We start from the raw sequence: 27,282 nt of genomic DNA on the forward strand, positions 1-27,282 counted from the left end.
TGAAGGAAAAACAACAACAAAACAAAACATATCTACTTTTAGGGATGCCAGTCAAATAATTTTGATTACTTGCTTTTATATATATATTTTTTCATCATTTATTATTTCCTACAAATACACAAAAATAACAAAAATGCAAAAACTATATATATAACAGATACAGTATATGAATTCATAGATAATCATTCAAATACTTGTTTTTATGGCACACAATTTGTGGGTGCATTCCACAATGTTCCAATAATAAAAATCTAATAATAAACAATTGCAAATCATAAAAAACTGGAAAAGCATCCTTTGTTCCCTGAGATCAAGAGTGGATAAATAATCTTGAGTGGTTCCTGTTTTTTACACCACCATTAACTTCATGATTAGTTTGGGTGGGACAGCAAGTGTGTGTGTGTGTGTGTGTTGTGTGCGTGTACACATACCCGTGTGAGGTCCATGCCCAGTTTGAGTTGAGACAGCAGATGGAGGATGATGCTCCTCTGGTCATCTAAGACTCCGAGGTCTTCCTCCTCATTATCTTCTGTGTCTGTGATCTCCTCGCTGGAGTCCACCGATTCTGAGCTGGAGCTCTGCAATCACACACAAGATCACTTGTGATTTACTGTTAATTATATTTATACACCTACTTTCTCTGCACCACATCCATGGCGTGCTGTGAAAGGCCATATCAGTCCATAAGAAAACAAAATAATGGTCAATCATAAATTAAGTTCAAAATTCTGAGATATTAAGTTACAATTATGACATGAGTCTATGAATTAATTTCAACTATGACAAAGTTTTTATTGTCTTTATTATGATTTTTTAAATCTCATAATTTAGACTTAATAATAAGTCATAATGATGACTTACTGTCTATTTTTCATGTATTTATTTTAATTTAACAAGACATTATTTATGATGGCGGAAATGGACTTTATTACTATACTGTCAGTCACCACAGACAATAGTTTTCACTTGTGAAGGAACCTGATAACGTTTTAGTAAAAAAAACACTACAGTAAAAGAAACTAAAAAGAGAGAATTGTTCAATTACTCATTTAAATGTAATCTGAAGTTGTCATTATATTATAAATTGTCATCTTTTTTGTATTCATCTTAATGCATCTTTCTTCTCTCTCTTAAGATGAAAAATGCTTGTTGGATGCAAGGCAACTGTGTTGTCCAGGCTAATATAGCTGGTACCGCCTTCCCAATCGCTCATACAGAAACATTACATTGTTCCTAATGCATAATGTAAAAAAGCACCTGCCCCAAAGCATCATGGGACGTGAATAAAACTCCCTTCCTCTAAGGGCTCTATGTAGATAATGTTGGCAGATGTGCGGGAGCAGATCACATGATCCTCTGGATCACTCCTTTTTTCCTTTTCAAGGCACAATGCATGTGAGTAACCTGAGGGACAGCAGATGGGATCTAAATGAGTTACAATATGATTAGACTGTAAAGTAAAACAGTAGGGTTTTGTGGGCAAGCCATAAGGCTTACAACTGGGCACAAACCATAGCCTTGTGCCGTTATGGCTCAATTTTATTAAATTATCTTGCAAGCCATTTATCATGTTCTCTCTTAGCGGTAAAAAAGGGGGAATATGTGTTCCTGTAAAAAGTACAGGAGTTCATCGAGACGGAGGGGACGTCCTCATTTCAAGCTGCACCGATCAACCTGAAAATTTCATAGAACAAGAGCAGGCACTTCCTCTCTTCCCTTTACATCACCGACAGATGTGATTAAATAAACAGGCGAATGAGGTCACATGCAAGGTCATACCTCCAGCGTGACCACAATCTATAACACATGCATCACAAATACTAAATACAATGTTCCATGCTGGCATCTTGTTCAATTAACTCTAGCTACAGTACTCAGGACTGTCCTTGTATTATTCGCAAAGGAACATGTCGAGGACACTGGAAACAATTTGTCCTTCTTTCTCTGTGGACGCTCAGTTGGCTGGTTTTGTTTTGTTGGCGTGTTAGTAGCTGCAGCAACTAGCAAAAAGTTGATTGTGGAAGCGGCTCGTGCAAATCAATTCAGAGCTAATTAAACACACAGCGAGTTTAGAGATGCAGCGGAATGAAGAGAGTAGAATAGGGAAAAGCAAGAAAATGTACCTTGATATTTCTTCTAGAAAACAAAGGGATTGACTGGGGAGAAAATAGACACTCTGTCTTCTTAAGACTTTTCTGTCAGAGAAAAACACTCCAGTAACCTCAGTCTCTTTTAAAGTTCCAGAAGAGATGCTTCAAATGCTTCAACTGTGCTCAGATTTACCGTTTACAAGAAAAAGTCACAGATTTCTCATCAAATTCTCCCAAAGCCAAAGCGTTGTGATCCATATTACTTTTACAGCTCAGTACCCTTAATGTTAAAATGGTTGCATTTGTGTTTATTTCTCCAAAGGCAATTTAACTGAGAAACATCTGAGACAAAGTGGATATATACATAAAAAATATCTTAGAACATCACTTTGTCATCTGAACTTTCAAAGAGCAACCTCTGAGCAATGGTACCCCCCCCCCTCCCCCAGTAGTTTTAATATGCCAAAATGCTAGAAAAAAAAAAAACATTACAACAATGAATTAAGTTCCCATCTTTCCTCACTCCCAGAGTTCCAGAGGGTCATCCCTCCCTCTTGCCAACAATATAAACATGCATCAAACTTACATTCATTTCAGGGCTGGTTCAGAAATATGCTCTTGGGTGTTCATCTCATAGTTTGACTGTGGTGGTATCCACAAAACTCTCTCTTTCACGATCTCTCACTAACTCTGACACTCTTATCTCGCTGCCCAGCTGTCCCTGAGCCGAGGAAGCGCTGCTCCCTCCCACTCTGCCAGTTTGTACTCTCTCTCTCTCTCTCTCTCTCTCTTTTTCTCATAATCTGGCTCCTGCCTTGACTCACCACAGACCGCTAGTTTAAAATACAGACGAACTTCATGAGATTTGTTTGCTCAGGTCCAAGGAGGATGGAGTAGACATTATAGTAGAGAGAGAGAGAGAGAGATCATGAACGGTGAAGAGATTAAATTGAGACACTCCATATGACCTTCAATCTGTCAGAGCCACTCCCACTTTAAATCACTTTTGTAGTGCCCCGCCCCCATTATAATGCAACCGATTGCAAGTACAGTAAGTCAAATGTAACTAGCTTACCATGTTGGACAAAGTCGGTATGATTTCAGACTGACTGAAGACACATTAAAATCAAAGTATGTGTAAATTGAATTAGCGTGTCCAGTCATTCCCAGTTCTTCATGCAGTAATCAAACATCCTCTTTAGTTACCGCTCCAACACTAGTTAACACACCGACACCAAGTCCCCATTAAATAAAAGCAAACTCTCTGTAAGTCAAATCTTGACTGACATCTTCAACTTTAATTTGCTTAAACGGAAAAAGCCAGTAAAACAAATCTAGCATCTCCTCTGCTACATACTGCAGACGTAGTAAGAGTAGTATGGAAGTATGCTATTCAGAGCACAGCATAAGTGTGTGAAAAACAACATAAGAGAGAAAAAAGCGTAGAGAAAATGAGAAAATCCCCTAGTCGGAGGATTAATTGTGTACTATAGACTTCACATTAGTCATTGGTATGATCTCAGATTATACTCTGCTCTGTCTTGAGTTCACAAACACAATTTAAAACATAGCTTTAACTCCAGGCTGCTTCAGCTTAGGATACAGAGATGCTTTCTTTTGTACACAATGCAGTTAGCTCTATTATATTCTAGATGAAATACAATGAGGTTAAAAGGCATTTTGAGATAACTTTGAAAATGGTTAGATTGCAAATGATAAAAAAAAGCATACTTTTGTCAGGTGACGGGATACCATGTTATAGCTCCTGGGAAAACAGTATGGGCTGGTGGGAAAGCATTGTTTAAACCAGTAACACCATGAATTAATAATAAGCGGCAGCACGTTGTCTTCAGGGACGCTGTTAACTGAAGTGACCATGCACTGAGAACAAGATGAAAACACGTTTCTGAGAAAAAGAGTGTTTAAAGAAACTTACCATGCAGCTTACTTTAGGTTCAAAAGAATACTTTATAAAACTATTGTAAAATAATAAACAAATGTACTGTAAAGCTAAACTGTAGTTTGTAGTTAAGGTTTAAAAAGAAATGTACTACCACTACTACTATTTTATTAATTATTAATTATAATAATATATAATAATAAACAATGAATATATTATATTTTAAAAGGTAAAAGCTTGTAGCTTGTAGTTTACTTTATTAAATTATAACATTTATTAAAATATTTTACATTACATTGAAAAATTATAGAAGTAGCATTTAAAAAACATTTTACTTTTTCCATTTTATTAATTATTATTATTATTATTATTATTATTATTATATTTTAATAATTTAATATTTTTATTGAAAATACTTATTACATTTTAAAGTATTATTATAATAGTATTTTACATTCAACTGACTAAATATTATTAGTAGTTATATCTTAAACTACAGACTACATTTTACTTTTAATCTTATATTTTTTCATGTTACATTGATAGTAATGTCGTATAATAATAATAATAATATCATATAATATAATGTTATAATAATAATAAAATGTTGCTTATTTCTTGCAATAGTAAAAGTAGATTAAATAATTTCAGTACTACATTTGTGGCAAATTAAAAAGAAAACAAATGAAGAAAATTTACTCAAGCGAACTATTCAAAGCGCATTTTGATACTTTTCCAAAGAAACTGATGTCCAGTGAAAGAAATGTGTCTAGTGAACTGACCACTGTTAAATGTTTTCCATTTCCAAGCACACAAAATCAAACCCTCTTTGTTGTACTTCTGAGAGTGTTACCTTTCAACCCCAACAGAGGCGAGGACAAATGTTTGCCTTCTAGCCACACACAGACAAACATCTCACCCGAGAGGCACAAACCAACCCTCCACACACCAATTTGAATCTCAACGAGGATCTGCATCGCTGCCTCTCCTGTCAAACATCTGGGATATGTATGCTTGATGGGCCATGTCTCATAGCTCAGGTTTGTTTTTCTGCTCCCTGCAGTTTTGCTGCCGTTATTTTCCTCTGACAGCGAAGAAGAGTGAGCTGTCAGACCAAGCTGGTTCATAGACAACACTGAAATCTCTCTCTCACCTTGAGAGTGCTGACAGCCTCATTTCAATCCCAGTTGTCCAGAAATCCAATAAAAACATTGTCTAAAAGAAAAAAGGACCATTAAATGCTTTGTGTATATTACACAAACCTATTTCACTTCCTTCGCAGACAGCTTTATTCAGTCATGACCACTAGTCGTGACTGCTTTTCTCTGTGGTTCACTTGCAATCTTCAATCACTGCAATCTCTTCTGCTCTCTGCTTTCCTCTACTGGTGATTACGATGAAGTACAGCCATTCTAATAACAAAAACAATAGGCAATCTGCCACAAGAGATCTTATCATGTTTCATTTACATCAGAGCTAACAATCTGCAGGCATTAAAACACACGCAAAGGTACACATTTGTCAATTAAAAGATTCAATATCTCATTCAGACAAATGCTTTGGCGTTTGGCCAGTGGTGATAAAGGAGAAGCCCTTTCACTCCAGTCCCCAAAGCAGCCGAGATTAATAACCTCTCGAGCAGCAGTGTTGTTTTACAGCATGTCTTACTGTTTCTGCATTCAGACAAGAAGAATCACAGGGGCGGCTGCTGAATAAACTGCTTGGCTAATCTTTTGTTTTGTTCCCCTATCCTTGAGCAATCCGTGTGAATTTTAAACTTGGGGTGAATAGCTATGCCATCGACCCATGGCCCAAAATTAATTACAATATCCCAGACTCATGCAGTTCTAAAATCTAACTTTAACTAGGTATGCCAATTATTTGTTCAAGGTCAATGTGTTATAAATGTTACACAGCAGTTATTTCCGGATAACTAATCTTATCATATAATAGTACTGGACTGTTTGAATTAAAAATAAAATACCTTAATGTGTTTTATATAAAATGACACTTACTTGTCTGTTATATTAAAATGATAATTCACCCAAAAGTGACTATTTACAACATTTTAAACATTTACTCAAGCTCAACCTTTTTATCTGTGAAACCCAAAAGCAAGACATTCTGAAAGTTATATCGGTCACTCATTTAAATTACAAAGAATTACACTTTTGCAACATGCCATCATCATCTTCTTAATATTCAACAGTGCCAACTTTGTGACTCTAACCATTAAACCTTTAAATTACTATGTTAAATTAATTAGATACATTATCCCGGGTATATCAGAGGAAAAAATCATAGCACAGATTCTGTCTGTTGCATTCTGGGAGCTCAAATGTCTGTGTGATGCACATTAACCAATTTGGTTTGATCTGGCCTGTGACACATACATGTGATGTTCATCCTGCAATCCTAAATTAGATCTGTTCATCATATAAAGTGATTGTTTCTCTTCACAAGTCTCAGATTATACTGTCCATTACTCACATTATACTGTTTTACTCACCCCAGAGCATTCCAGACAGAATCAAATTTTTGCATTTTTGTTAGAAAAATATCCATAAACAAAATGTAATAAATCACTTTAATGTAGCTTGCACCAACAGTTGAACACGGAATCAGCTCCAGGCTGAAGATGAGGTCAGGGCTGCGTATGCACTGCTGAGTCTCGTGAAAAGCAACGTTTGTTAACAGGAGCAAAGGAAGCAAAGTTTCCTTACTTTAGCAAAGGAAAACCAGTCTCCTCTTGACTTATATCGACATCCTCTGACATTCTTCTTTACAAATCCTCGTTTTGTACTTCTAATTAGTGACTGTTGTTTTGTTTTGATCTCTCTGCTGCATTTCCGTGTGCATCACTTCTGAGCGGTGCATGCACAAAGCCGAACTCGTATGTCATCCGCCCAGAACTGCTACCATTTACAACAGTGAACGCAAGCTAGATTAAAGTGATTATTACATTTAGAATATGGATATGTTTCTTAGAAAATTGCATCGATTCGCCACAGGAGGTCTTTGTTCACCCCCCAGAGTTGTGTGAGACATTTTTTATTTTATATTTATGGATGGGCGCTTTTTATTTAACTTCTTTTAGACTGATGCATGCAACACCTGGTAAGTGGCATTAAACAGCTAAGATCAAAAACAGTTTTTAATATAACTCCGACTGGATTCGTCTGAAAGAAGAAATTCATAAACACCTATGACGCTATTCCTTTAATTCCCACAGCGGTTCAAGTGGCTTTTTGCATCTTGCAATCACATTAGACAGCACAAAGACTTTGGATAATTACCTTCCTCCAGGGCTACAATACCCGGAGTGTGATAAAATATCACCGGAGCACTCCAGTGTTGTAGCGGCCACAGTGTGCTGTGCCACAGCATCCATTCAACAAAGCACTCTACATATCCCCAAAAAAGAGATGCCTGCAGCCAGTTCTCATGTGGAGTATGATGGGATTGATTGTAGGAGCTCACATAAACTCATTACAGGCCTCAATTACATCAGCATATTTCACTGTCTCCACTGGAACCGTTTCATGCCCAGATAATCCATGAACCAAGCAGTCGATGCCAATGTTGCATGTACAAAACTGGAATTGGCGCTGGAAGCACCTTAAAATAACAGCACATGTATTGTGCATTAGTTTTATTTAGGCACCGTGCCATCATCTTCTTCTTAATATTCAACAGTGCGTCATTTAAAGGTTTAATGGTATGAGTCATAGCTATATTGTCCCGGGTATATCAAATGTAGCACAGATTCTGTCTGTTGCATTCTGGGAGCAAGTTCATCCTCACAGGGAGCCGATTTAATGACAAACACACACAAATCAACCGCAAAATGAATTAGCTCCGTTCAGGCACACACGCGCACACACAAATTAACTTGTATTTATACATACGCCACCGCATGCGCGCAAACAAACACTTCTACAAGCTTGCGCAGAAGAAAAAGCAGCCCCGGCCTTTCTCCAGATAAACGCAGGTGGATAAAAGGTTTCCAAAAGCTGACTCATTCAGGGCTCCGGAGGGATTGTGGGTATCCTCAGTCACACGCCACAGACCTAGAACATGTCCAATTAGTGCTCCTCTTCCACTCCTTTGCTATAGAAGCTCGGCAAGCGCATACACACGATAGTGCAGACGTGTATTTGAAACTTTGCAAAGAACTCTACAGGAGACTTTAAATGAGTCCGAGACCATTCAGATCTATTTAGGCTATCATCAGAAAAGCTGAACAGATCCCAGTGACAGATTTAACCCCTGAAAGATCATCTCGCTTCGGAAAGCCAGCTTCAGAAAGATAATGATGGGTGTGATGATGACTATATTGCAGGGGTGTTTTCTTTGAGGAGGCGAGGGAGGAAGTGCCATGCACCTCAGAAATATGAATGAGAAAACTACTGCAGAACCAAAACCAAATAAAAAGGCAACCGAATGCAAAATAGTGTCTAAAGTACACATTTTTTTAAGTAATGCTGTCCAACAATGACAACAGCAGACACATTTTCATAAAATAAAATCAAATTAAAATAAAGGTATCTAGAAAAGTATTTAGTGTATAAAATGTAAAAGATGTTCGGAAAGACATCATAGTTCTGTTTCTGAGTGCCTTGTGACAAAATAAAATGAAATACAAAATCAAATACAAGGCCAAATAGTATCTAAACTGCACATTTACTGTAATGCTGTCCAGCAGTGACAGCAACGGATATAATTTCAGACGGAGTCTAAAGTCCTGACTACAGTGGCCATTGCTATACAGAATGTAAAAGATGCTAGGAAACACATAATATATCTGTATTTTTGAGTACCTCTGTGTCTTTGAGCCGTTCTTTGTTCCTGTGAAGTGGAGAGAGGTGCTGATGTACAGTTGAGGTGTTATGTGTCAATTCTCCGTTCTTCTCATGGTCTTCTGAGGCAGTCTTGGACCTTGACCAATTGCAGATGTTATCTGCACACAGGACAATATCACTAATCATACACTGCAGGGCTCTATCATCAATACCCATCAAAATCCACCATGAACAAAATCTGTGGACCTTGAACTTTAAATCATGTGTGCAATGCTACAAATCAGGCAATAATATTATTTATGATATAATAAGAAGACACAATTTTGGCAAACTGCACTGACACACATCACACATTTCAGAAGTGATAGACAGTGCCATATTCTCGCCTGTATGTGATCCCTGCATGTGGCTTTGGGTGATGTGTTGGGCCGCCTGGCACACGTTGTGCTGAAGGATACTCAGGCATTCTCCCAGACAGCTGAGTGTGGCTGCAGACGTGGCTTTGAGGAGGAGCAGGTCCTGGTCGAGGGAGGACAGCGGCCCGCGGCTAGGCAGCGACTCGATAGAATTCACCAGGTTCTTCTGCTGGCCCTCTGCCTGGGACATGACCTAAAAAACAGGTCAACACACAGACTTCACATCGATTCCACTTGGACTATTAAAACATCTTAAATCAATCTGAACTTACTTCTATAGATCACATATACACACATGCACCTATTTTTTTTTTAAGTAACAATTTTCATGCAGTATGCTTAAAATGACAACAAAGTTGACTTTGATTAAATCACAAACAAATAAATGAATACATATTGAGGTACAGAAGAAATGAGAAGTGTAATACTGTAATCAAATCCAGGGGTTTTATTCCAGGTGTCAGATTTAGAACAGAATGAAACACCTGTAATCCTCCCGGAGTGAAAGTAATCTCCTGGATTAGCTCCATTCTGTCACAAGAGCTCAAAACAAACCACATGCTGCTAACTGCATATCCCTCAGACTGAGACTATAAGACATATGCGGGTGTATGTGGCTGAGTTTACCCTTATTTGCTGTTTATGAACACTCTTGTGTGCATGAAAACATGGGATGTTTTGTGACAGAGCACAGGATCGTGAAACGAGTCTCGAGGGAAAGTTTGTAGCGTGTGCCACCTCCGTTTGATTCTGTCATGAAGGTAATGACTATGGGCTCTTGTGGTGGTGTGGATATTGAGCAGCTCTAGCGAAATGCAGACAGATAGCTGAAGAGGAGGAGAATCTTGCAGGATGTGACTCATCACCGTAGGTCGCTCTGTACACAGATATCTCTCTCTCTCTCTCTGTCTCTCTTCTTCCACCATTCCAGCGGTTCAGTGATTGCAACACTATTACAGCACAGCTGCAGTTTTAATGGAGGAAACTTACACTCTTAAAAGGAACATTAGAATGTCCTCAAGATATCTGCCTCATTGAAACGGATAAGGTTTTATCTAAATATTAAAAATAAACAATCGGAAACAAATAAGATATATAAAAGATGCACATACACTGTGAAAATACTTTTTTTTTTTTTTTTTTTTTGCAAAACCTGTATGGTGTTACGTTTAAAGGAAAAATTTCCAGACATTTGAAATTTCATACAGAAAAGGCCTGCGTGAAATCTCTCTTTATGCACTCCAAGGACAATAGAAAGTCATACAGGTTTAGAACAACCTGAGGGTGAGTAAATGGTAGGTAAACTATCTCTTTAAATGTGGTTTAACAGGTTAGACTTCTGTCACATAGACAAAGATGGCATTAAATAAAAATAATTCATTGAAACAGGGATATCACTGCCAGCTCTTTCTATGACAAGTGAAATATTTTTGAGATTTCTATAGTAACTGTCCTGTCTGTCTGCTACAACATGGCAAACTTTGAGCGCAGAAGAGATTTTGCAGTTTCACTCATAACCTAGCTCTCATGAAAAATTGATGCATATCTTTAAACTCTCTCCTTGATTCATTTCTTTTTTCTTTTTTTTTGGTAAGTATTAAAGGAAAGAGAGAGGCATCACAGCTGTTACATACTCTCAGGAAAGAACTGTTGCATAATGCTTAAGGAAAATAATAAAATAGTATTAAAGGGGTAGTTCACCCAAAAATGCATTTACATCATGTCGTTATAAGCCTGTATGAATTTCTTTCTGATTTGGAACAGCAAATGGCCTTACTCATAATTCCTTTAAGAATATATAATAATCCATTATTGAAGAGTAAGTAAGAGTATAGATGTCTATATTGTTGAAGTATTGACATAAAGCACAGATAATTCTAGCACACCTCTCAGGGTGTGTTACTCATGAAGTGATATTGTAGAACGTACAGAAAATCAATTCCTTTTACTCCATCTCTTTTTACCTCTCCCTCTCTGGTCCCCCCTTCTCAAAATCTGTCTTTCTGGTCGTGTCTTTTTCATTTTTCGCCGTCAAAATGTTCATATAAGAAAGGTTACAGCTCTCTCAGTCACTCTCCATCACTGTCACTTTCACACACACACACACACACACACACACACACACACACACATCATTTATTTTTCTCTCTCATACATGCTCTTAAAAGACATGCAAAACTTTGGCTACAAAATAAATATATTTCGAATACACTAAGTTTGGGGTCTGTAAGTCTCCAATGTTCGAACATCCAGAAAAAGTGTACACATATTTGTTTTCTATTATATTATATAATACGCCAATTTGGTGCTCAAGTAACATTTCTTTTTATTACAAATGTTGAAAACATTGTGTTGCTTAATATTTTTGTGGAAACAGGAACCCTTTTTTTGTGTTCTTTGATAAATAGAATGCAGAACAACATTTATTTTAAACAGAAATATTTATAATATTATAAAATGTCTTTACTGTAACCTTTGATCAATTTATGCATCCATGCTAAATAAAAGTATTAATTTCTTTAAAACAAACAGAATTTTTTTACTGACCCCATACTTTTGAATGGTTATGTACATCTTCGCTAAAAAGAGAGTCAAAAAAGCTGTTATAGATAGATAGATTCAATAGATCCAAACCCTGTTATGCATTACTTCACAAATCTATGGAATATTTCAATCTGAATGGTGGATCACAGCATTCAGCACTCAAATATTTGCAGAATACCATCAGATTTATAGTAGACCAAGTCCTGTCCACCTTCAAACAGACACATCAACACATCCCTATGATCATCTCTAATACTCACTAATGATTTCTGTGTGAATGCAATTTCCACTCACACTTGTTGAGGGGAAACAGTGTGACTAATTGCACATCAAGCCCTGGATAAAAATAAACGCAGCAGAATAATTTAAATGCCAACCATTTCATGCAACTATAACGGCAGTCACTTCAATTCAGGGAGCCTTTTTTACTAGCCTTAGCCAAATTTTTTATTTTGGAAGAAAATTAGTACTTTTATTCAGCAAGGATGCATTAAATGAATCGAAAGTGACAGTAAAGACATTTGCATTATTACAAAAGTTTTCCATTTTAAAAAGTTTTAAACTTACTGAACAATATTAAGCAGCAAAACAGGTTTTTTTTTTTACTTTGAAATTAATAAGAAATATAGTTTTGAATAAATAAATGCAGCCTTGGTAAAACCGACCCCAACATCTAGAAGGGTAATAACTATAAGGTATATTTGTAGGTGGATTTCCACAAAGAGTATCAACTCTGCCAGTGTCCTGACAAAGCCACATTGGTTAAGCCAATGGTGAGGAATGAGGGTAGGACTATCTACGTGGTCAAGCAATGGCAAAAAGGTTGGTGTTCAGAAAAAAATAAAAAAATAATAAATAAATAAATAAATAAATAAATAAATATTTTAATAAATCTGTGAAAAAAATCAAGCTCCTCTGGCTCCTCCCAGTGGTTCTATTGCCATTTGCAGAAATACATCACTCCCGTTAAAAAACAACCAATCAGAGCTGCGGTCCGTAAATTTGTTTGTGTACAAAATGTAGAAAAATGTATATAATAAGCGAGTACACCATGATTCCATTTTCCAAACCGTGTTTTTAGCTTGTCCTGAATCACTAGGGTGCACCTATAATAAGTGTTTATATTCAGACTATTTTAGATTGCTTCGGGGGCACCGCGGCAGAGTAACCCAGTACCTTTGTGATTCTTCATAGACATAAAAAGAGAGAAGTAGTTCCGGCTACGATGTTCTTCCGCAAGACACAAGCAGTTCTGTTTATTAACCGCTAGAGCGTCAAAAGTTAAAATTTTTTTTTTTTTCATGAGCATTTTTGGGTTTAGTGACACTAGCAGTGCTGAAAATAAAAGTTTGAACATCAGAGACTGTTTTTACATTATGAAGTGCTGTTAGAGGGGGAAAAAAACGTGTAGCCAAACCTAAATATGTACTGCAAAATATACAGAATTCCACTTGCTGAAAAAGGTATTAGAGATGAATGCAAATGGTGTCAATATAAAAAAAAAAAAGAAAAAAAAAAAAAAAAGAGAGAGTCTCGGCTATCTCCAGTCGGCAAAGGAGAAGAGGTCTTTCTATGTCTGGTTGTCTTTTCAAAAGCACAGGCGCTAGTCACATCTTTGACTGACAGCCCGGAGATGACCTGCTTTGAGCTCCATATCAGCAGATGTAAATGGTCCTGGGTGAGTTTAAATAGGTGTATGGGAGTGGGCTGGCTCCATGACCAGGGAAGATGATTTAGTGAGGCTTGACTGAAGACATTAGATGAATGAGAGGAGGAATGATCCATCACAAAATACTCAAAATACAGTATTTACTCACCCCTAAAAAAGTCAAACAGGTTTAGAATGACATGAGGGTGAGTAAATAATGGCAGAGATTAAAATTTTAGAAGACTGTTCTTTACACCCAGTAAAATATTCTGCTTAACACACTTGCAAGATATTCAGAGAGATTGCTAATAATAATTTCCACCTCAGTGCTTAGATGCACACACATTTTGAAAGCACAGTTTATGAATCTCAGCTGGTTTCCAATGACTTGCTGCATGTTTCCTTTGGACTGTCGGGGAAAGTGACAGTGTCATCTAATTTGAGGACAAAATAGAGCCAGAAAAAGCAGCTGGTTGTCAGGAAAATGTCACACCAGGATCATACAAACAGACGGTTTAAAACAAAGGAATAAACAAGATTCGTAGATATTAATTAAACAAGACATAAGTGGGAAGTTCTTTAGTTAAAAGTTTTATTTGTCTGTTTGATCCTCCTCTCCAAAAACCTTCAGTCTAGTCACACAGAATAGAAATGTGAGATGTTGTGCATTTTCATAACACAAGCAGTACTAGGTGAGTTATGTGTGAATGTTTAGTAGAATGGTTCACCCAAAAATGAAAATTAGCTGAAACTTTACTCCATCCTAGGTGTAGAGTAGTTTGTCATCCAACTGATGAACTGTTTGATTACTGTTTTATCAGCTTTTGAGTGAACTATTCCTTCAACAGCGTTAAGGATTCATCTAATTCCTTAGTATGAGCAATAGTGATAGTGATGCTACTGGCATTCATTTCATTCAGTACTGATACATGAATGCGATTGAGTGCAATTTGTGTAGTTTTTTAGTCAAACTGACCATTTCTAACATTCTCACTCCATTGTGAGGTATGAGTGCAACAATGTCAAAACAGTGTTTGGACACAAGCTTCTTGCTGAACAGCACTTTCTGATGCTGATGCAGCAATCACAGGCCAGCTAAGGTCGAGACGTCCCATAAGGGAGTCAGCTCAACACTGACAGTGCTGCTGACTGCATAAAGCTTAAAGCAAAATAACCGTGTGCTTTGTGTCATAACTACTAACACGTGACAATCCAAAACTCTTTGGCAGAGCAGACAGACAGTATTTAATATATAACCCTTTCATGCATTTCATCGGTTACAATGGACAGACCACAATATCCTGTAAACTTGAATCTAAAATTTTCTTTTGATAAATGGAGTATTGTTTCAGAAACTGGATTGATTTACTAAGCATATTTGAATAAGGTAAAGTTACATAGATGATGTTTTATAGAAACAGCAAAACTGATTTCTGACAGACCTGGAAGCATCAGTAAAAACAAAAATTACAAACAAAAAAGTAATGTTTTGCATCATAACTAACAAATGTTATTTTTGTAACTACACACTTTTTATTTGTTAATATATTATATATATATATATATATATATATATATATATATATATATATATATATATATATATATATATATATATATATATTATTGTTAAACATTTATTTACTTTTTTATTTCATTATTATTTATTTTTAAATAATTTTATTATATAATTTTACATATACAGTATATAAAACTTGTTTTTTGTAGTATATGAATTTTCCTGTAAGCAAATTTATCATTGTTGCTTACAGGAAAATTCATATACTACAAAAAACAAGTTTTATATACTTTCATTTTATATACAAGTAATAAGTAATAAAAAATATATAAATATAATATTAAAGAAAGTTAAATATGGAATTGCATATAAAATTATACATAAAAATGCAATTAAATATTTTTAAATACTAAATATAACTACATTTTAAATATTTTGTGTATAGTGTGTGTGTGTATACACACACACACACACATATATATACACATATATATATATATATATATATACACACACACATAGATACATACACACACACACACACACACACACACACACACATTTTTAATATTAAATATTTTTTTATAACAAGTTTAATGAATATGTTGCCAAAAATATAATTAAAAGGCCAAAAATCTGAACTAATACTCTGAACCAAAAAAAATCTAGTTACAACCCCCTGACAAACACTGCAAAACATCAGTGTATTTAACAACAGTGGCTAGCTGGCTCTGCCTGACTCTGTCCGTACCTCTTTGACCTGGTGCAGTCCTGCAGGATGCTGGCTGCAGGCCCGTTGGCTGGCGGTGGGGGACTTGTGGTGGGTGATGGTGATGACAGAGGCAGGAGTCCCATGCTGGGGGGTCTGTCTTTGGGTGGAGATGGAGGAGCACTGTGGGACAGGGTGCGGGTGCAGGGAGAAGCTGCGGGTCCGGCCGACAGATGAGGAAGAGGATGTGTTGCAGGAGGAGGAGGAAGATGAGGTGCAGGCCTGAAAGAGACAGCAGCAATGGCAGCAGCAGGAGTGAGAGGGCTTCCCGACGGGTACAGACCCCGGCCCTGTCCTGCCAGCACGGTCTGCCATCACGCAAAAGAGCATCATCGGCCTGACACCACCAAGACAGCAGCCACATACAGACAGGGAGGGTGAGAGGAAGCAGGAGCAGTGCATGGTGGGAGACAGTGCAATATGAGACAGCAGAGAGAGGAGGAGTGAGCTTCCTGTGGAGAACTGTTCTCCACTGCAGAGAGATAAAGGTAGTCACTCGTTTGAAATGCTTTCATCTTTAAAAGCTCTTCGGCACAACCTGAGAACAGCAATCTCCTTCCATCACAGTTAAGCAGAGACATCATTTTTCTGAGATTCATAAAAGCATTTAGTGCACTGCTGATGAAAAAAAAAAAAAATGCACTAAAGCAAGCGTCTAAATCATGCTTTCACAAATGTCACTAAATTGCAAGTCTAACAAGATTTATAGTGTTTTTTTAAGGCTATAGAAAAATGTCTTCCACAGTGTCTCTATGGATTTGTCCTTTTTTTTTTTTTTTTTACCACACTGCTACATTGTTTCTAGGCTGTCATGGATGACTGGTTACTGGCTGAAAAGAAAAAAAGCTTATATGATATTCTCATCCCTAAGCATGGTTCATGGAAATTGACACTTTTATTCAGCATTCAATTTGAAAGCGACCGAAAAAACATTATAATAAATATTTTAAAATATTTATATTACTGTTCTTTTTAAGTTTCTATTCATCAAAGAATCCATCAAAGTATCATGGTTTCCACAAAAATACTGCAGTAAGCAGCTCAACTGTTTAAAACATTGTAAAAATAATAAATCAGCAAATTATGATTTCTGAAGGATCATGTGGTACTGAAGATAATGCTAATTCAGCTGTTATCACAGGAATATATTACAGTTTTAAATGTGTTAAAATAGAAAACAGTTCTCTTAAATTGTAGAAATATTTCCCAGTTTTAATGTGTTCCTTTTTTTTATGATAGTGTATGTCTAATGAAAATCTGGCCTTAGTGAACACCCTCAAAAAGTTATTTTGCCAACAAAAAAAATCTAAACAAAAAACTCACTATTAATCTCAGAACAAACAAATTCCAAAAGTCATGCTCTATATGATAATAAATTAATCATACCAAACTAACAGAGGAAGACGTGTTTAGATTTAAAAGCACCCGTGCGTTCTTCAGAAACTCCTCTGGGGCTGCAACATGGACTCTTAGGCTTCAAGCAAGATCGCGCTCTTTGATAAAACTCAAAATGAGACCATACTACGAGGTTTTATGTACATGCGGCAATGAGTATATTATTCAGATCCTATGGAACTCCCCAAACCTCATGCAATTGTATTCTCGCAGTCTACTAGCAGTCCATTGTTCAGTCTTCTGAGATTTCATCCATGACTACAAGGTTACACAAGTCACAGACTATACAGACCCTTAGACCCCCTTATATCAGAGAATGACAATTCTGAAAATTAGAGAGAAGTGTAAAACCATACAATGCTATAATATATAATGCTCACCAAGGTGGCATTTGATAAATACAGTAAAAATAGTAATATTATTATATTACAATTTTTTTTTATTATTATATACATAATGTTTAGAAGCCATTACTCCAGTCTTATGTGTCACATAATCCTTCAGAAGTCTTCCTAATATAATGATTTGGTGTCCAAGAAATATTTCTTCTTATACTATTATTGATGAACAGTCGTGTTGAAACAAAACTGATATGTTTATGTTTCAGTATTTTTGGTTAAACAAGTAATTTTTTTTTCTTCAGGATTCTTTGATGAACAGAAAAAGAAAATAGCAAAAACAACAGCATTTATTTGAAAAAGAAATCTTTTGTAACTATGTAAATGTATTTATTGTGTCTTTTCAGTTTAATGCATCCTTGCTGAAAAAAAAAAGGTTTTAATTTCTTTCAAATGTAAATTTTAGTTCTCTTAGTGGAATGATAATTCTCTGCTAGCTGCAGCAGGTAATAAGGTGCAGTGAATAATAAAATATATACAAAAATAAGCACACTGAGTGTAGAGAATCCATGATGCATCTGTTGCATGCATTATGGATTCAGTCATTAAATGACTAAATATAAAACCCTGGTAATGTAATATATTTAGCCTTCGGTCGATAATGAAGACCGGCCCCAGATTTGTGTAGTTTCAAATTACTTGGCTTATAATGTGATTATTTAAAGAGACTGCAAAGTTTTTTCCTTTTTCAGAATACATTAGCAGCTAAGACTGGCTTGTGTTATTAGACTGCCATTTGTTGGGCATATATTGAAAATGAATGCTAATAGAAGTCAAATAATGTTTTAGCCTCAAGGCTAAATTCCATTCCATTTAATCCGCGCTCTAAATTAGTGGAAAACGCCAGTCTCTCCCATTTGTAAACACTAATTTTCAGTTCTGACTGAAGTTATCATTATTCTGCCACTCAAAAGCAGTGAAAATTACAATAAATAATTGGACACATCACCGTCTGCCTAAAAGTCTGTCTAATGCATATTACTGCATTTAATCATCCATTTGAATTGCTTTCAGTCGGCAAAACTAACATTATGTATCTTGAGGCATGATTTAATGACAAGTCTTAATAGAGGTGAATGCTTAAAGTTTAACTCTGTAAAGGTTAAACACAAAAATCACTGAGTGTTCAAAATCAGACAATAGTGGGAAACAGAGTGTGACATGCTGTGTGTTTTGTCACATGATATGTGAACTGATACTATAAATATAAGCCTGTTAAACAATCATTTTGATTCATATGGTAAATGTTTTTACCACTTATATGTATATTTATGTATAGCATTTATAACTGTTCTGTCATGCACCAGGCTACAAATAGTTAAATAACATCCCATCTCTACCAAATAAACCAACCAAATGTACAGGTAAAAACTTGCTAATGACCTCATTTGAAATTCCACCCGTTACAACAAGCCTTATATCCAGTGTGATGAACTTTATTCTATTATGAAAAGAGACAGAGAAAAAACTGCATCAAAAATCACATAACAACAGGGACAGTTTGTAATCGAAGTAGTGCCTGGAGAGGTCAGAGGAAATGGAGAGCGACTAAGTCAGTACAAAGAATGTGAGAGATAGAGACAAAGACAGGAAGGATGACAAGAAAGATACACTTACAGAAAGGACAGTTAGTACATTATCAATGACAGGATGAACGAAATCAAAAGAAGGACAGCTTCAAGACAAACATTCTGCTGTCAAAATTAAGAGAGAGTGAAAAAAATGTGTAGGACAGAAATGAGAGCACAGTGTGCAGAGTTAAATGTGACTGGGTTACCTTGGCACTGCCATCTGAGTGGCGACGGGCACACAGCTGAAGCTGGGTCATCCACATCTGCTGCTCGTGTGCATCACAGGCTAAAAGAAGACACGACTACTATCAATGGCCATATTCATTCATGCTGTCTCTATAGCTATTTTAATTCAATAAACACAACACATACACATACTGAATTTGATTTTTCATTAAAAATAATGAATGTGTTTGGCTATGTAAATCCTACGGAGCCCCGCACATGACATGCAAGAAAAAATAAATAAATTGTGCACACAATATACTAATTTGTTTCCTCAATATACTATAACACACACACAATTACTATTGCGCTCCCTCGATTTGCTATTGCGTTCACTCGATTTGCTAAATCGAGTGCAAGATTTAGCAAATCGAGGGAATGAATTAGTAAATTGTGCGCACAATTTATAAATCAAGTGAACGAAATAGTAAATGGAGAGAACGCAATAGTAATCGTGTGCACGTTTTAGTACATTGAGGGAAAGAATTACTAAAACGTGCACACGATTTAGCCTACTATTGTTTCTTGCATGTCATGTGTGGGGCTCCGTAAAATCCTTAGAAATAGTCATGCATAGGGGTGGGCGATATATATTTTTTAAACACGGTATGGATTTTGACATATCGTATATATCGATATATTGTTTATATTCTGATTCCGCCACTTTGCTTGTTTGCCTTCCCTGTGCTGTGCTCGCTCGCCCCCCGCCTCCTTGCTTTTGTCCCCTCTCACCTCGCGTGTAGAGAACTAGTCAAAAAAAAAAAAAAAAAAATACAACTGGTACTTCAGTTTTAAGGCGTAGGGAGAACGGCAGGCAGATGTCTACTGTAGGGCCCAATGAAAGTCATAAAAATGGAATTTACAGTTTAACGCGGAATGTCACGGAATTGGTCAAATTTTAAATGAATTAATCAAAAGTCGGTCATGCACTTACATCAAATCGCGAAATGGACTAATATCTGCAAATATTAACCCGGAAAAGTCTATTTAAATATGAATCCTGCATGTTCTGCGTGTCTGTGTCAACGAATGGAGCAGAAGCGCGTCTTCATTCATTAAACACGGAAGCTCGCATAACGCTCGCGCTGATTTCATTGTCTTTCCTCTCTCTAAATAAAGACGTGAACACATGAGGAACATCTCCAGAACTGCACTGAGAGTCACTTCATGAGCATCTGACCGTTTGAATTGAGTAAGACTAACTCATATCACATCATAGACTGTGGTATCACATACACAGAACTGTAAAGGTAAACCCGTCAAAATAAAAGTATTTGACAGAAATCTATTACTATTGTACAGCAGAATATAGATAGCCCACTACTACTACTATTAAAATGAAACGAACATAATTTTATAAGGAATAATCACAAAACATTTCTCCCATGTTTTATTTTTAATAGTAAATCCCCTTTGTTTACCAAAAAATAAAGTTTGCCTAATTTTAAATAATTAAAAGATAAATTAAATGAATGTTTTATGCCTTCATTTGATAATCAGAAAAATGTAAATACACAGAATTTCTGAAGGGAAAAAAAAATCACATAAGGCTATTTTAAGAATTGTTTTTAACTAATTAAGTTGTTTTTATGCATTTAAATAATTGCACATGCTAAAACACAGAATTAGGTAACAATAAAACATATGGTGAAGAAAAAAATAAAATGTTTCATAGGCCCCTTAACATGTAATATTTGCCATATTTGTTTTTGCAGTAGTTTTTTGGGGGTTATTTTTCCTGTAAAGATATCGAGATATATATCGTATATCGAGATATAGCAAAATATATCGAGATATATTTTTTGCTCCATATCGCCCAGCCCTAGTCATGCATATTAAAGGATTCATAATAGGAGAAATGCATTTTACTTGAACTTTTATGGAAATGTTAACATTATTGTTATATCACAGGTTAGGTGTCAATACAATCTAAATCCACTGCATTTGAAACCAACTACCATGATAAGTTCCATTTTTTATGATTTTTGGTAAATAACGACAATGAAATTTTGGCGCACAAGTCCATAGAATGCTGCAGGGATTACGTAGTTTTGCAGGCACATTCAGAAGTTATCATAAAAAGCCTGTTACCTCAACAAAAAGCCAATAGTTAGGGGTTCAAGTACGTAGAGATGAAACCTTATTGTAATTGTTAGAATGGCCAAGGATCAACAATCTCCATCTAAAACTGACTGGGCAGACCAAACAGTAAATCGTAGAGACTTGAAACTTGGAGGGATGGTAGTACTCACACTGTCTACAAGGTCACTAAAGCTCTCAACCAATCAGACTGACGGGGACATTACAGTGATCAAAAGTATAAAATATATATTTAACTATACATAACTCCTGAACTGTTGGTAACAGACTCAAATGCCCTATGTCGTTGGAGTCCCTGGCAACATTTTGGGGTACTTCGGATTTTCTGAAAAATCTACCTTTGCAAACTAGTCCTAGGTTTTTCACCTGATCAGAACCAAACCAGTGCAGAAAGATTCTCTGAATAGTGAATATAAATAATTATCAAAAATTTGTAACTTTCAACTATATATATATATATATATATATATATATATATATATATATATATATATATATATATATATATATATATATATATATATATATATATATATATATATATACATACACACACACACACACACACATTTAAATCTACAGACACACACAGAGAAAGTAATAATAAAATAAACACTTTAATATGTATTGTGTATGTCTTCTTTCCACTAGTCTGATAAAAAGGCATTTTATGGAAGCATATTATGGAGCCCAAATATGTTTTTTCCTGTACCGTCTTGCCTAAAGAAGATTTTGCATATCAGTCAATGATTTGTTTTTTGTCCTATGAAAATCTAGTTTTAAGGTCATTAGGTTTGGTATGGTTACCCAGGTAGAACAAATGCAAGTCTTTTCAGCGACACAAGACCAAAAAACTTAATTTGTGGCTTGTCTGCAACCTGGGGTAAAGACTGAGAAGGTGTGAAATGAGAAAAATAGCACCTGAAGATTATAATTTCAGAACGCTGGAACACTAGGAGAGGACGAGACTCCACCTGCGGCGAGGCTGTGAAACTACTGGGAATAACACTGGAGGGGACAGCTTGTTCCCAGTGAAATTCATCCTCCCAAAAACCTCTCAGAAATTGCCTTTGTTACAAATGGCCAATTTGGCTGGTGGCATTTTTCTTGTAAACTCCTGACACAGTCTAAATGAGTTCTCAGAGTCACCTCGGACCAAAAGAGTGTTTTGATGTAAAAACAGCATAAAAGACTGTGGCATGATACAGTGAATGAAAAGATCCCTGGCATATTTGAAACAACAGGAAAAACAGAGAGGGGAAAGTATAGACATCTAATCTGATGAGGAAGTAGCTGGCAGGAAAGAAAGGGTGAACATGGACAACTAAATCACAGATGAAGGGGGAAAACACATATGAAAGAGGTAATTTCTTAAGAGAAATTATGCAAGACAGAGTGAGGAGATGCAAGTTAAAGGAGAATGGAGATCAAAGGGATCAAATCGGACACAAATGGCCAAGTCAAAAGCAAAAGCAAATGATTAAAAACCCCAAAGAGGGAAGGCCGCTCACCCCGTAGTTTGAAGAAATCTCCATTTGCTGCACAGACTGTGAACATATAGGGAAACTCGTCGCTTGGGGCCACCGAGGAGCCGATGAGGGGCAGGGACCCTCGTGGCTTCTGGTTCTTACTGTGCTCGTTGATGAAATACTGAAGCTGGCCGAGCTCAGGGTCCAACACAAAGTACCTGCATAATGAAAAACAGAGAGGAGAAGATGGTTACATTACAACTAACCTAGATTTTGACAGCGTGTGATGCCTGGCGTGTTCTGAGTGGTTGCTCTGAATTACTATGCGGTTGCTAGGTGTTCTTGTTGGTTGCCAGGGTGCAGCTATGCAGCTGCTAAAGTATTCAGAGTGGCTTTATTACTGCATTGCTATGTGGTTGATATTATGTTCTTGTTGGGTGCTAGTGTGTTCCTACGTGGTTCCTAAAATGTTCTTAATCGCTCTACAGGATTTACGGCTGGAACAAAAGATTATTTTGATCATCAATTAATCTAATGATTATTTCAATAATTAAGATAAAATATTGAGTTCTTCATATTCAGCTTTATAGCAGAAAATCATGTTGTAATTCTAACTGAAAGTGACACTGATAATGTTTTTCTTGATGTTTTGCTTTAAGCCATGGCAGCAATATAAAAGTAGGCCAATTCCGCAAAAAAATAAGTCTCGCAAAAAATTCCGCAAAAAAAAAAAAAAAAAGTATTGTCCGCTCCCAGTGTTTCAGCGTTCTGAAATTATCATCTTCAGGTGCTATTTTACTTATTTCACACCTTCTCAGTCTTTACACCAGGTTGCAGACAAAATATTTTTACCATCACTTTGTTTTTTCTGTTGGATTTTTTGTGGGAAGGCTGAATTACAGTCTTTCACTAAAGCGCCACACTGGTCAAACCACGTTATTGCAGGCCCTTACATTAGGTCATATGAAATGAAACGACTTTGACAACAAAAATATTTGCTAGTAATTTTTTGTTTATAATGTTGACCGCATTGCTATGTGATTTTTGTTGGTTTCTAGGGTATGCTAGAGCTTCTATTGTGCTCTGAGTGGTTTAATTGAATTGCTATGTGGTTGCTAGGGTGTCCTTATTGGTTGCCAGGGTGTTGTTATGCAGTTGCTAAAGTGTTCCGGTTGGTTTTACTGTGTTGACATGGGGTTCCTACCATGTTCTTGTTGGTTTCCAGAGTGTAGCTATGAATTCCGTAGATTCTTTCCAAACATTTTATTATATGCCAGATGAGATAAGTAACAGAATGCCTTTCTTTAAAATTCTGCCTGATTTTAGATATTATTTATGTCAGTAACAGAAACGTGCGAGTTACAGTATGTGCCGAGATTTGCTCCCTTAAAAAGTATGAAAAATAGTAACAGTGATGGTTGCCTTAGAAAACACAATTACATACAGCTAGTACAACTGGCATAAAACAAAAAGCGTATGAGAGTTTTACGGTGGCCATTATTACTCTCTCTCTCTCTCTCTCTCTCCTCTCCTTTCTCATTATTCGTGATGCATTACATGCCACATCTGGTTCCCCTCTGTCAGAGCCAACCAGAGAGTTGCTTTATACGGGATCGTAACTCTGCAGGGAAAGGATTGTAATCACACAGTTTGGGTGCTGTAACACAACAAGCCACCCTCTCTTATTAAAAAATGGATGTGCTGCCAATTTCTTTTGCACGGTGTCTCTGATGGGGTCTCTGAAAAGCTAGACGAAGACACATCATTATTTTAAAAAGCAGCTAAAAGTATGAAGATCAAAGCGGTAACCAATGCTTTGCTTTTGATGGCAGAGGACAGATGATCACTGTGGACCTTTGGTGACATTTGCTTACATAACCTCATCCTCCAGTGAGTCACCACAAAAAAAAAAAAAAAACATTGTGGTACTTCACCTCACCCTTTTAAATGTATAATAATTTAATATAATATTAAATACATTTTTATATAATATAATATGTAATAAATTTGGCTAAATTATAGGGGTGCTCCGATCACGATCGGCCAATCGTTAATGCGCATCTCGTCAGTAAAGCCGGTTCTCTAATCAGCGGTTAATTCCATCAGGTGCGTGATTTCACATAGAGCAGCTGTTACTACACAGAGCCGTTATTAACTGAGAAGATGCACCAAAAAACGCTGAAAATGAAGTGGATTTGCGCATCTTCTCTCGCTCCTGATGGAATTAACCGCTGATTAGAGAACCGGCTTTACTGACTAGATGCGCATAATGATCGGCCGATAGTGATCAGAGCACCCCTACTAAATTACTAAATTAAAAATAACATTTGTATTATTATTATTATTATTATTATTTTTTTACGTTTGAGGGGACATATCTTACTTGTGGTCAGATTTCCTATATTCTGGTACCAGTGTATAATACAGTAAAACTGTATAATAATTTTTTGTTTAAATACATATTTTTTATTTACATATTATTCAAAAATGCATGGTACTTCAAAGAATGTCCTGGAATATTATGCGACATGATCAAACTCGAAGTGTGCTAACATGTTCACATGCCTGTCTGTTTAGGTGCGAATTAATGAAATTTGTGATGGACATTAGCAGTACTATTCAGTTAGTTATCCTCCCCAAGGCTCAGTTCTCATCAGGTCAAAGTATTGAGTGGTGTGAAAACCCTCACACCCACAAATCATTAAGCACTAAACAGTGAGTAGTGCTGAAATTAACATGAGGGCTATTTCTGAGCCATTGCAGAGGGCAGGTAACCCTCTGGTCCTGATGTTTGCTATATGCTTGGCCTGTCCCTCATCGATCTCTGGACTAAGCAACAGAATGAGCACAACATCAAGGATGCAAGGGATTTTCCATCATGGATGAGTCATAGTCTTTCCCAGATGAAAGAGCCTTGACTGTGGGCTGTGCTGCACTCGACCCTGCAGCACACACAACAGTGAAATCTGACAAAAATCTCCTGCTTTCAGTGAGAGGCTCTTGCTTTGGAGTGTTTCTGCATAGCTCAGCCGGTAAAGAGCTCATGTCACATTTAGATTCCGGACCACAAATAGAAGGTCTTTATTATATGAAGGTCTTTTAAAACAGATCATTAAACAATGACCTTTCAGAACAATGATGTCTGTTTTTAGGATGCAGGAGATCTTCTTATTTATCTCAAGACTAGACTTTGTGTTGTCATATGGAAAAATAAGCATACTAATGTAATTATACAATACAATACAAATCTGCAGTGAGCCTGTAGGATAAATCAAATCATAAGAGAATATTACATAACACCAGAACTTAGATAACAGGTATGCAAACTAAGACACGAGATGTGCATCTTCTACAGCAATAGATTTCATCACATTTTACAAAAAGTCAACATTACTAAAATATGGACAGTGATGTCAAAAACCTTTAAAATGATCACGAAGAAAACATAAAAAATTATTTTCTTAATTTACTTCATTTTATTTTTACAATGACAATGCCTGTTTATGCGTGTATAAATATTTGTTCGTTTTATTTTATTGATATTATTATTGTTTAATTTTTATTTCATTTATTTATATTGTACAATGATAAACCAAACTGTTTTATTTTTTATGCATGACGTCATAATGAATTGAAATATATATTGATGTTATTTTTTATATTGCTATCGCTTAATCAAACACGATCTATAGGTAGGTGGATAAAGCTGCACAGATGTTCAGCATTAACGGAGGAGAAGCCAAACAAACGTAAACAATGAAACGTAACGTAAACAATTTCATTCATGTATAACGTCATTATGCACAAAAAAAAAAAAAAAAACGCGTTCTGTGGATTGCTGGAAGATGACGTGTCTTCATTCTTTGATCCAGAAACTGGATGTCATGGAAATGATGGAAAGAAATTATCAGAAATGCCCAGCAAGTGAAAAATCAACATTTACATTTAGTCAATCTTATGTTGGAAGTCTACGAAGAAAAACATTGGGCATCCTGTATCGGTGTAAAAGTTGTGAAGTGTGAGCAAGCTCAGAAAACTCTTTACCTGTGCTGCCAGCCTTGCAGTAAATTGGTGTATTTGTTCAAAACCCCTTCCAAGTGTCGTTTTTTGGTCTGAGACGGGTGAGTGTCCGAAACAGCCCCTGTTCCCGGACTATACGAGCCGCTTCTTGCCTCTCTGTGTGCGGGATTCCCCAGATCCAATGACCACTTTCCTTTACTGCTCCCTGAATGCGACACGTTCAATGTTTTTTCCATGATTATTCAAAACTCTGGATAATACAATATGACGGTTCAAAATCCAAAGCACAGTTTCAAAAGCAAAGCAAAGATACTGCTGAAAAAGATCATCGTATGGAGAGGAGGCTTGCCTTGGACTCTTTAATGGGCTTCTCCGTGTTTCCATTGGAATCATCGTGTGGTCACTCCCCTCCCGCG

At 36.3% G+C, this 27,282-nt stretch overlaps 1 protein-coding gene across 1 annotated transcript; it reads right to left on the minus strand.

The window, feature by feature from the left end:
* Positions 1 to 356: 356 nt before the first annotated feature.
* On the minus strand, positions 357 to 27,282 carry LOC113086323 (oxysterol-binding protein-related protein 10-like). The gene is made up of 7 exons (XM_026255408.1): positions 26,891 to 27,282; positions 22,889 to 23,064; positions 19,259 to 19,338; positions 15,671 to 15,910; positions 9,179 to 9,401; positions 8,811 to 8,950; positions 357 to 578 (listed from the first exon to the last, which is right to left on the minus strand). Exons 1-7 carry the CDS (start codon positions 27,100 to 27,102, stop codon positions 372 to 374), a joined length of 1,278 nt encoding a protein of 425 aa, XP_026111193.1. The 5' UTR covers positions 27,103 to 27,282; the 3' UTR covers positions 357 to 371.

The sequence above is a fragment of the Carassius auratus genome, unplaced genomic scaffold (genome assembly GCF_003368295.1).
Source record: "Carassius auratus strain Wakin unplaced genomic scaffold, ASM336829v1 scaf_tig00043135, whole genome shotgun sequence".
NCBI lineage: Eukaryota > Metazoa > Chordata > Actinopteri > Cypriniformes > Cyprinidae > Carassius > Carassius auratus.

Excerpts from the sequence above, each read along its gene's own strand:
- LOC113086323 (XM_026255408.1), bottom strand. The coding sequence starts at position 27,102 with ATGGAAAAAACATTGAACGTGTCGCATTCAGGGAGCAGTAAAGGAAAG. Across the intron at positions 19,339-22,888 it reads AGATTTCTTCAAACTACGGG|CCTGTGATGCACACGAGCAG; the intron begins GTGAGCGGCCTT and ends GTCTTCTTTTAG. Across the intron at positions 15,911-19,258 it reads ACTCAGATGGCAGTGCCAAG|GCCTGCACCTCATCTTCCTC; the intron begins GTAACCCAGTCA and ends TGTCTCTTTCAG.